This window comes from Panthera uncia, chromosome B1 (assembly GCF_023721935.1).
Source record: "Panthera uncia isolate 11264 chromosome B1, Puncia_PCG_1.0, whole genome shotgun sequence".
In the NCBI taxonomy this organism is placed as follows: Eukaryota; Metazoa; Chordata; class Mammalia; order Carnivora; family Felidae; genus Panthera; species Panthera uncia.
In genome coordinates, this window is record NC_064811.1 from 175,353,942 (window position 1) to 175,366,169 (window position 12,228).

The 12,228-nt window shown below is 42.2% G+C and overlaps 1 protein-coding gene across 3 annotated transcripts in view; it reads left to right on the top strand.

Annotated features, from left to right (window-relative positions):
- Positions 1–12,228, top strand: part of PRAG1 (PEAK1 related, kinase-activating pseudokinase 1) — a 52,892-nt gene that overhangs the window by 21,042 nt on the left and 19,622 nt on the right. For all 3 annotated transcript variants that reach the window (XM_049631670.1, XM_049631671.1, XM_049631672.1), the window contains one exon: positions 9,285–9,442. In XM_049631670.1, the coding sequence (XP_049487627.1) occupies positions 9,285–9,442 (158 nt within the window). The remainder of the gene's footprint in view (positions 1–9,284; positions 9,443–12,228) is intronic.

The window sequence follows — 12,228 nt, forward strand, 5'->3', positions numbered from 1 at the left end:
GATGCTACCGAGTTACTGAAACAGAGGCAGATAAACTTAATCAAGAACTACTTAATAATTCCTCTGGGTTCCAGTATATTCTGACTATGATACAACTCCTCAAACAGTTTATAATTTGGGTGTGGTAACAAGCCCATTTCACATGAAACAATTAGAATAATCTAACCAGGATTATAACCTAATGCCCAGTGATGTGAATCAGATTCAGTTGGGTGTGAGGTCCAGCAGAAGCAGAAGAGCCAGAAAAGACTGCAGTGGTTTGGGAGGGATTTGTAGGTAAGTGATACTGATGCTGGGTCTTGAGGAATGTAAAGCTTTGAAAGGGAGAGTCGGTGGTTTCCCCAGAGCCAGGGTGGGGAGGGGACAGTTAATGTAGAGTGCTTTGGGGACAATGGGAGACTAGCCCAATCAGAGCAAAGGATTTAGGAGGGAAAGTAGTAGTATATTAATCAAAATGGTAATTTTTTTTTTCAAACAAGGAGTCCAGTCAGATGTTCTAATATATAAACAGTGTGTGTGTATGTATGTGTGTGTATGGGGGGGGGGGAGGAATATTTGAAATTGAGATTGGCAAAGAATATCTGGGGTGTGTGTTTCAGTTACCACAGAGGACCTGAGATCTAATGGGGTGTCCCGGGTTACGAATACTTACAAGAGCTCTGTGTAGGGCTCATCAGGGTCAGCCATCATTATGGGAGCAGTATTTTAGAAAGATTTTGAGTCAGGATGCTCAACCCCAAGGCTGCAGATCTATTCTGAAGGTTTGGATTGAACCCCCTACATACTGTCTTAGAGGAGCTTGGTAAATATTTATCTCCCGGTTGTAGGTTTGTTGAAGCAGGGATGGCATCACCTCTACTCACTGTTGTATCTCTAACACCTAACACAGTGCTCACCATGAGTAGGCAGTCAAAATTTATTTCTGGAAAACCTTGGGAATGGTATTCAGGATAGACAGGACAGGGGGCACACTGCGGATGATACAGGCATAAGAGAAGTAAAATAAGGTGCTCTTATTTACTGAGCAAACCCAGTGTTTCAGCTTGAATCATTCAATGATTTTGACCTTAGGATGTGGCTAAATAGTAGAGAATAAGTGGGGTGAAGCTTGCCGTGTTTCAGAGTGCATTTGAATTGCCTCAAACTTGGAGCCCAACAAGACAATTGGAGATTGAAAGCTTCAGGTCAGAGGCAGCGCCGTCCCCACTTTCCTGTGCTTTAGCAGGAAGTGCATTTTATAGAAAAGTCAGAGAGGAACTGAGGGGAAAGGAGAGCTCTGAGCAGCGAATTCACAGCAGGCTGACGAGGCGATCTGCCACCCACTGCCGAAGCTGGCCCTCCTCCTCAGGGCTGCTCCATGGGACCCCGCAGTCACTGGCCCAGCCTGTCCCAGGGCTCTGGGAGGCCATGCCGATGAGGACGGCAGCACAGGCCAGAGTCTAGGATGGTAAGAGGTTCTCATTCTTTTATCTGGGCATGACTTGACTTATTTGCATCTAAAACTCGTCTGTTTTCACTTCTTCTTGGCAATTAAAAAAAAAATGTGTATCGAATCTTCTACCCTGTTCGTGCTTTCAGAGCTAGCTCACGGGTCTTCCCCGAGTCATCACCAGACTTGGCAGTGAATGTGACCCATCCGAGGACTTGGTGCTTGTGGACCAGGGTCTGGAGACCCGGTCTAAAACTGCACGCTGGTGTTACTTGGGTTTTCCCAGCTTCTGCCCCAGAGGCAGAGAACTCTTCCCCCAAATGCAGGTGAACTGAACACAAGTGAGGGCAGTGACAGCGAGCCTTTGCCGCAGTCACACTTTGAACTGTGCTGTCCTATGAGGAGCCTAGTGGCCATGCAGAGTTGGGGACGCAGTCTCTACTACGTTGTAAAGGGCCCGGCATCCGTTAAGGATTTCGGACGTCCTAAAAGCTCGGGGGTATTTTTAGATGAGACTGGTTCCTATGAATGAGGAAGTCTGGCAGATGGCTCTTCCGCCCGGATGATTTTTTTTTCCAGCTTTCTACCAATACGGTACGGAGAAAACCCTGGCAGGGCTGGATTCTCTGAGGACAATGGGGGGAAAAGCCATTCTGAAAACACCGGGCAGCAGCTGCAGGGCTCATTCTCTAAGGACACTGTGCCACCGGCCGTGTATTTCATCCAACTCTCCTGTGACTGTGTCTAATCAACGGGAGGCAGGAAAGGAAGTCTGAGCAAGAACAAATCGTTTATCACACTGCGCGGGCAAAGACATCTGTGCGGACCGCGCTCGCCCTGCAGCTGATAAGAATGTTATTTACCACCCAGAGAGGAAAGACTGGAGTGTGTGGTTTCGGCCCGTTGAAGCCACTTCCTTAAATCACATGACATCAGATTTCATCTTATAGGTGGTTTGCACCCGTTTTCTGAAAGACAAACTATCATTAACGAGGGGAAAGTGCCTTTAAAAACAATCAGTAGAGTCTTGTGCATTGTTGACTGTGGTCATTTGGCCTTATGTCTGATAGAGCAATCCAGTAGGGCTCAGAATAGTCACCTTCAGAATATTAAGCCTTTTCCAGGGATCCTTGAGAAATCTGTTGCATACATAGGACACACAGAAACAACTTGATTGCCAGTCTCCGCTTTGATGGCAAGCCTCCCTTTCATTTTGAAATCTGATGTAGTTTTGCTTATTCCCTCACTGAAGTGGCAATTCTTTTAAGAAGGCAGGTGACACAGGCTTCCAGGATGTTTTGATGCAATTCATAGAAATGAGTCATCAGTCCCAAGATTTCGCTAGTAAGAGAAAGGGTTACCCCTTTCCTTCCCCATTTACACCAGAGCATTTCAAATGCCTGCTGAGTTTTTGTGAGCTGGAGGGAGCCTGTACTTCTTAAGCCTTTTTAGTAGAGAAACAGTAGTAATATTCCCAGAAGCCATTCCCAGAAACCTGAAAATCCCACTTGTGCTTAGATATTTAGATTTACCGAGGTCTACTTTTGGAAGCTCCCCACTTCTCTACACACACACACACACACACACACACACACGCATGCACGCATGCACACACGCACATGCAACACACACACGTGCACACTGCAGAAGGTTTACCCTGCAACCAAAGAATAATCTTATTTCATCTGCCTTCACTTGGTGAGTTCAAGACTGTGACTTCCCCCTCACTGTGACTAGATTTGGAAGTACTAATTTCTGAAGTCTCAGAAGAATGGTTCAGTCTGAGAAGTAACTTTTTCTACCCGTAAGGCTGTTCTGGGGTACAACTAACCTTCACTGAATCTGCCTGTCCTGCTGTGGGGCCTGCTGGGTCATCCTTCCTGTTCCTTGCCTTTTCAGACAGTCAGCAGCAGGTGAACAAGAAAGCTGACCTGGGCTCATGCAGGTCCTAGGGACTTCCTTTCCTCCTAGAAATGCTCATTTTCAATTTATCGAATATTTCAAGCACACAGTGAAGTTCAAACAATAACTTTCCTATGTGTCCTCCAAAGATTTTTCAAGCATTATTAACATTTTGCCATTTTAGAAAAATAAAACATCACAGGCACAGCGGAAGATCACTTTGTATCCAGTTTTTGTTTCAGTCTCCCGTTGTTACCCAGAGTGTTCACTTTCTTGAACTTGAGGAGTATTACTCTACATTTTACTCTCTATATACGATTAAAAAAAATTATAGCATCACGTACTTTTAAAATGTATTTAAATGGCATCACGTTGTACCCGAGGCCTTTTGCAAGCTACTTTTTTTTGTTGTTTTTTGCAGAAATTTCTTTCATTGAAGCATAATTGACATACAATATTAAGTTTTAGGTTTATAAACATAGCGATTCAACAATTACGTACATTATGAAACGTTCACCATGTGTAGTTACCGTCTGTCACCGTACAAAGTTATTACAATATGATCAACCATATTCCCTATGCTGTACTTTTCATCCCTGTGACGTATTTATTTTATAACTGGAAGTTTGAACCTCTTGATCCCCTTCACCTCTTTCAACCGTCCACCCCCCACCCCCTCACCACTTCCTTCCCTTCTGGCAATCACTTTTTTTGTTCTCTGCATTTATGAGTCTATTTCTTTTGTTTGTTTGTTTACTTTGCTTTTTAGATCCCACATATAAGTGGACTCATATGGTATTTGTCTTTCTCTAGTTTCACTTAGCATAATACCCCCCTAGGTACATCCATGTTGTTACAGAAGGCAAGTTATCATTCTTTTTTATGACAGAGTAATATTCTATGGTGTGTATATACACCTGTTCCTTATTCCTTTATCTGCTCATCTATCATTGGACACTTGGATTGCTTCCATATGTTGGCTATTGTAAATGTGCTGCAGTAAACATAGGGGTGCTTGTATCTTTTCAAATTAGTATTCTTTTTTTAGGTAAATACCCAGAAATTGCTGGGTCATATGGTTTTCCTATTTTTAATTTTTTGAGGAACCTCCATACTGGTTTCCACAGTGGCTACACCAGTTAGCATTCCTACCAACAGTGCAAGATGGTTCCTTTCTCTACACAGCCTTGCCGACAGTTATTTCTTGTCTTTTTGATGCTAGCCATTCTGACTGGTGTCAGATGACCATCTCATTGTGGTTTTGCTTTGCAGCAAGCTACTTTTAACATTAACATTTAAGGATCACTTCAATATCAGTACCTCAAAATCAAGTTCATTTATTTTTGAATGCTTTCTCATCTTTCATTTTAAGACTATACCACAATGTATCCATTCCTTTATTGATGGACACTGGACTGTTTTATGATTCCGTTCTTGCTGTTAGTAACATCGAGGATAACCTTGTCCGTGTGTGAGTTTCTCTAGATCAGCAATGTACAGTACAGTAGCCAACAGCTTAAAAAGCAGCTAGTCTAAATTGCACTGTGCTGTAAGTGTAAAATACACACCAGATTTTGAAGACTTAGACTGAAAAAAAAAGAAGTAAAATATCTCATTAATGATTTTTATCCCCATTACATATTAAGATGACAATATTTTTTATATATCTTCTTAAATATATCGTTAAAATAATTTCACCTATAATTTGGCTACTGAAAAGTTTAAAATTATATATATGACTTGTGTTGTAATTTTATTGGACAAGACTGGTCTAGATCAGGAGTTAGGCATCTACCATCCACAGTGTGGTCATCTGTGTCTGTGAATAAAGTTTTATTGGAAAGCATGCCCATTTACTTACACGAAGTCTATGACTGCCTTCCTGCTTCAACAGCAGAGTTGAGTAGTTGTAACAGAGATCGTATGATCCATAAGCCTAAAATATCTACCATCTGGCCCTTTAAGGAAATGTTTGTTGACTCCTTTTCTGGAGCAACGGTTTTTAGCCTTTATCATGCTCCAACAAGCACACACCTGAAACAAAAGTTTCACAAAACATTCCAAAAATCCTTACTATAACATGTTCATATTTTCTGGTCATATAGCATATTTCGTTAAAATAAACTGCTGGTAAGGTGCCGTGACTCACTAAATTGACTTAGCCATTCATTCACTACTAGTGATTTAAATAACATTGTTCAAAGATATATATCCAAAGTGTGTATGTGTGTGTGTGTGTATGTGTGTACACACCAATCTACAGTCCCACACAGTGCGAGAAAGTTCTCATTTTCCCACATCCTTGACAAAACCTGATATTGCCAGACTGATCTGATAGATGTGAAATGGAATCTCATTTTATGTATTTATAATCTGATTACAGTTGATCATCTTTTCATATGTCAATTGATCTTTCATATTTTTTCTTTTGTGAATTACCTGTGCATACCCATTGCCCTTTTTTAAATAACATCATTTGTTGATTTTTTTTTAACATTCTGAATACCAATACTTTATTAGTTATATAGATTGCAAATGTGTGTACATTTGGGTACAAATGGGTACCAGTCCCAGGTTTGGCTTTTTTCCTTTTATGGTGTCTTTATTTTATCAGAGAGGATTTTTACGTTTTAATGTTTATTTTTATTTAATTATTTCTCTTGAGAGAGGGGGAGAGGGGCTGAGAGAGGGAGAGAGAATCGCAAGCAGCCTCCATGCTCAGCACAAAGCCCTATCTGGGGCTTGATCCCACAACTATGAGATTATGACCTGAGCCAAAATCAAGATTTGGATGCTTACCCTACTGAGCCACCCAGGCTCCCCAGGAGCTGTACGTTTTTTTTTTAATCTTTTAAAAAAAAAAATTTTTTTAATGTTTATTTATTTTTGAGAGAGACAGAGAGAGAGCGTGAGAGGCAGAGGGGCAGAGAGAGAAGGAGACACAGAATCTGAAGCAGGCTCCAGGCTCCAAGCTGTCACCACAGAGCCTGACGCGGGGCTTGAACTCACAAGTGCAAGATCTTGACCTGAGCTGAAGTCAGCGGCTTAACCAACTGAGCCACCCAGGAGCCCCAGGAGCTTTACATTTTAAAGAATCAAGTTGATCTATCTTTTCCTTTATGGTTTCTACTTTTTAAAAATTTTCATTTAACAGATCCTTCCTATCCCAAGGTCATAAACTTTTTCTTCTAACAGATTTTAAATCTTGGGTTTTGGCCTGTTACAAATAGCTAGTGTATAAGTACCATGAACTGACATGTTTGTTCTTCAATCACTGATACAACACTACATTTGCACACAGCAAGTTCCTGTACATGGATCTGCTTCTTGGATCTCTGTCCTCAAAACATGATTGCAAGTTTATCAGAAACACATATGTACTGACCCACTTAGAGTGCAACCAGGTCTAGATGGTTTTACAGGCAAGTTTCAGTAATCTTTCAAGGAGCACACAATCCCTATCTTCTATAAACTACGCAAGGTGATTGAGAGAAAGAAACAGTTACCCAATTCATTTTATGATTCTAAGCTAACCTTTATACTTTTGTACTAGTTAAGAACAGTATAGGAAAGAAAAATTATGAGCTAACCTCACATTTGAATGTAAGTGTAAAAATCCTAAGTGAAATATTTGTAAAAAGAATCCAGCAATGTGTACTAAAATAAGTTTATACAAAGTGTGCAAGCGTGGGTTCATTTAAGAAGAGCTGTTAATGTAAATCATCACATTAACAGAATAAAGGAGGGAAACAGTATGCCTTTTTTATACATGTAGAAAAAGCATTTGCTAAAATCTGATAACTGTAAATGATTTAGAATATAAAACTTTAGATAACTTGGAAGAGAAATACACTTCCTTAACCTCATAAAGAGCATCTTCCAGAACCTACAGCAAACGCACTTTGTTGAAGTGTCCCTTGCACTGTTCTGGTATTGAGTTCCCTCTTTGATCTGGCACCCCAGCATTTTTCTTCCTCTCGGTGCTTTGCTATAAATAACTGTGTGTGTGTGTGTGTGTGTGTGTGTGTGTGTGTGTGTGTGTACTCACACATTTATTTATTTTTTAGTTTTATCTCTTTATATACATTTCATTCAGTGTTTTTCTAAGTTTGTAGAATGGGGAGCTTTGCCAGCTCAGCAGCTCTGGTGCTGGAATTTCTCCCTTGGCAATTCTCTGGGCCTGAGAACCGAGGGACTCCAGAGGCCATTTTGGAGGGGAGCAGGGTAGTTGTGTTGCCGCCTACTTGGCTTCACTCTTAGACCGAGGAGTTGTCATTACTCACAACTTTGTATCTAGGCATCATCTGCAAAAGTCATTATTGAGATTTGATGAGAATAGAAATAATTTACAAAACTTTTCTATGATTTTATTTTGCCAGAGGGTAAAATAAAGATAATCTACTGGCACAGCACTTCCTAAAGATCTGATATTTCCCAGATCCCTACAGTGACATTAAAATGTAAGCAATATTATTAGTTGCAACCTTTGCCATCACTGTCACAACTACACTTGACAGGGGCGCCTGGGTGGCTCAGATGGTTAAGCGTCTGACTGCGGCCCAGGTCATGAGCTCGTGGTTTGTGGGTTTGAGCCCCGCGTCAGGCTCTGTGCTGACAGCTCGGAGCCTGGGGCCTGCTTCCGATTCTGGGTCTCCCTCTCTCTCTTCTCCTCCCCAGCTCATGCTCTGTTTCTCTGTCTCTCTGTATCTCAAAAATAAACACTAAAAAAACCCACAAAAGCAAAACAACTACACTTGACAGCTTTAAAAAGGTTTTTACTGTGGCTCTAAGAATTGGAGGTGTGGAGAAGGACATGTTCCTGGCGAGTATTTTCATGGTGGCTAACAGACTTTCTCTAAACTTTCTGGTAATAAGCAAGGGATCCCAGTGACTGTGAAGACTAATTCAGGGCTTGGCGATGTTGAGCACAAAGAACAATCGATAAATTCTTGACTGTAAGGTCATGTGCATGAAATAAGGCGGTTCTGATGCCAAATCAATACTGCATTGTATATTTCCTGCAGCAGATATCGAGATATAGATCTGCCGGAGTGGGAACAGGAATGTCATCAGGAAATACCAGTTCAGACAAATCTGGGTTACCACCTACAGGGAAGGAGCCGGATTGATTGTGGCCTGCCTCACTTTGTGAGGAAAATGTCAGGTCAGAGTGAATATTCATGTAGTCCTTGGAAAAGGGGGAAGGAGAAATCAATAAGGTACACCGCTCTATCTGATAATGGCAGTGTTTTCTCCGAGACAAGTAATTTTTTTCTTGGACTTGGTGTTCCTGTCCCTGATTTGTTGGTCACGGTGTCTTTAGAGATGCAACAAAAGATTTCGTAGAAAGCCTAAGGGCAGATTCTGCACTTCAGGAAGAAAGGTTATGTTAACATGTTTCTGAGGATCGCACTAGAGGTCTGGTTACATTGATATAAAGTTTTCCTTGATTCCAAGGAACAAACTAGACCCTTTGAAGCTATGTCAGGAGAGCACCAGGCAGAAAGAAATCCCACGTCGTTAATCCCAATTTGCAATTCGCTTATCCTGTGATCTTGCACAAACTATCCAATCTCAGTATATCTCCAGACATTGATTTGTGTGATCGTGTTCGGTTTTTTTCTCTGTAGAGATGTTATACACCGTACAGTAGGTGACATAAATGTTTTGGTAGACGGGGTCAAGAATACGATGGCAGTTCCTCCCAAATCATGATTTTGGCATTTGTCTCAATTTCATAGACTCACTCCTCCTAACTACACTGGAGAAATCTCCTACCATTCATGTGCATAAAGTTCCAAAAGGGTCCGTGTTCTCCCTTCCCAGAATCATTTTTTCAAAGCTTGCTGGTATTATCAGGCTTCAGGAGCATAGTAGGCTCATGATCCATCGGCCTGGTTTTTGAATGGAAACCAAACTAATTGCTTTTACTGTGTGTTCTTGCCTCTTCCAGGCATCTTTTAAAGATGAACAAGAGTAGCTCTGATTTGGAAAAAGTGAGCCAGGGCTCCGCAGAGAGCCTCAGCCCTCCCTGCAGAGGCGTCCACGTCGGCTTCACCACGGGTTCCACTGACAGCCTGGCCTCGGACTCCAGGACCTGCAGCGATGGAGGTAACAGACTCGACCTTGCTGGGGAGGCTTAGATTCTCCCAAGTCTGGAAGGCTAGCCCTCAGCTTGCTACCAGGATTTAGAATGGCTGAACTAGACCCACTGTCTCGGTCCTGTTTTCCCCACGAGGTGGACTCCACCAAGGAGCAGTGGGCATTAATTCTGTCTTGAATACAGGACAAGGTGCCTCGTCCCGTGCTGCCCTTTCTACTTACATACATTGCGTCCCTGTGGAACGAGGCGGAGGAAGCTCAAGGTGAAAGCATATTGAAAGACTCCTGATTCCTTGGGTGATAAGCCATTTATATATAGGTCTGCTCTCCATTTCTGTCCTCGGGATTGCTTCTCAGGGGATTAGGTACATGCCAACCACAAGTTTTCACCCTCTGTGCTTCTCTCTCTCTCTGTCCTTTCTCCCCCTCCTGCAGCTCGTTTGCCCTCTTACGTGCATGATTGCACACACACATGCACACGCTTACTTGGACACAGCAGGTGCTTGCATAAATGTTTGTTGTATTAAAGCAGGGAGGCTTCATTAGTCTACTGTCCATCCCACTCCCTGGATAAAGCTCTCAGGCGTAGTAATGTGGGTATGTCCCGATTGGGCATATTCCTCAGAAGGAAGTCTTGTGTTTCTGTAGTTGGGACAGGTAATAGTAAAACCTCTCATTATTTCGACATTGTGTGTGTGTGTGTGTGTGTGTGTGTGTGTGTGTGTCTCCTCTGCTGCATTTCTCTTAAACTCCCTTTAGCGTGTGATGTTTCGACATGTGCTAACACGACGGCCTTTCTCGCTCCTGTGGACACATTTCTTCCCAGTAGGCAATTTTGGAGTCGAGGTTTCCGTCATGAATTCACGATCACTAACAATTTTCCGTCTGAGAGATGAGTACTGCTAACACTGAAGCATGTGTCATAAGTCAGCCTGTGGTGTGTTCTTATGGGAAACTTCTGAAAGCTCAGACTTAAAAACAGGAAATATCTTAATCTCGATTAGGTGGGACATAGCAAAAGAGGCTTTCCTTTTTCTGCAGATTTTCCTGGGATTTCATTTTTTCCCTTTTCCCATCCCATTGTGCAAAAATTCTACGAGCTGGATTATTCCACAGAGGGCTGGGCGGGGCACGTGAACCATTGGACCCTGTGCCCTGACGTGCTTTCTGGGGGACGATGGGTGATTCTGAGGGAGCAGTGTACATTGGAGCCCCCCGCTGGCCACCAGCCAGCTCGCCTAGATGTGAACTCTCCCGAACTACCTGGGTACGTGGCTTCTCAGAACCAGCAAATCATGACTCTTGCTCTCAGGACTCTGAAGGTCTAGCTAGGGAGACAAGACTAAAACACATGACACATGGGTGGCTTGTCTAAGCTAGGAGATTGGGCTTCCCAGAACATGAATGCTATCAAGGCTTCCAGAAGAGAAAGGAGTCAGTGAGGGTTGAGGAAGCGTTCAGGGAAGTTGCTTGGAGAAGATGGCACTTGAGCTCATGTCTCAAGTGCGATTAGAACTGACGAGGGAGAGGGAGGAAAGAGCTTTGTAGGTTAAGGAAGAAGTGGGAAATACGGAGCCATTGGGGATTAGGAATACAGTGGCGACACCTAACTCGGGCATTTTCTAATCCAAATGAATGTATTTTCATGGTTCTTCTTTTATCATGAACCAGTTCTGCAATGGAAATGCACTTCAAAACTTGGATTCCTAGATCGACGAAAAGTATATACCTTGTTACCAGACTCTGGGTCCTTAGAGTGAACCATTTCTATTTGCTGCTCCTGCGGATGGCTCTGTACCCCAGACCATGCTTTGCAGCTGGCAAGAGACCAACACCTTCTCTCTCTATTCTTTCTCTCTCTCTCTTCTTTCTGTGTCTCTCTGTCTCTCTGGTCATGAAATGTAAGAAGCTCTCAGTCTGCTTCTCCTCGTTAACCAAGGCAGCTTGCTGTAGATCTGTTCCTGGACAGTCATCTTTCAGTCCCATGAATTCTTACTCACTTTTACATTATAAAACTAATATTGAAATATTTACCCATCACGCCTTTTGTGACTAATATTGCAGCTGAAAGAGGGGAGCTGAATAAGAGAGGTAGAGTTCATTCAAGCTGAAGTTCCTGGAGACCAGAATGTAGTGTCTACTTCTCTAATATTATATATGAAGTCAAAAGATATCTTTAGACTATTTGGTTTGTCAGGAAGAATTCGCTAATGAAAAAGATGCATTCCGCAGGCTATTTATATCTGCAGTAAAGTGAGTTGAGAACAAAGTCATTCCAGAGCGTATCCTAACAGTTTATGTAAATTTCTCAGAAGCTTATCAGAGTTAGTGGTTAAAGTTAGTTTTCGACTATTTGGGTTTTGTGGCAAATAATAATAATAGATTTTATAAGAAGAGCAAACATAGCTGGAATCTATAACTTTGTTGCATTTTGGAAACCAGTTTGTCTAAATTGTATATTTTTATATCAAGATTCATTTTACCTCTTTATGCTTCTGAGGCATCTCATACTCCTCAAAGCACATCTGTTATCCCATTTGTCCATATGGGCAATTCAGTTGAACAGTGAGTCAACTCAGTGGCAGGAAAAATCCATCTAAGCAGTTGTTTGGTTTATGCTCAGTTTGGGAGGGACAAACTGCATGTGTCAGGACAGATCCATGGATGTTGCCAAGAGGTCATCTGTAGTGAATAGATGGGAGGCAAAATGCTCAGCTAGACAGTCATCACAAATGGTCATCAGAAAGTGAAAGAAAGAAAGAAAGAAAGAAAGAAAGAAAGAAAGAAAGAAAGAA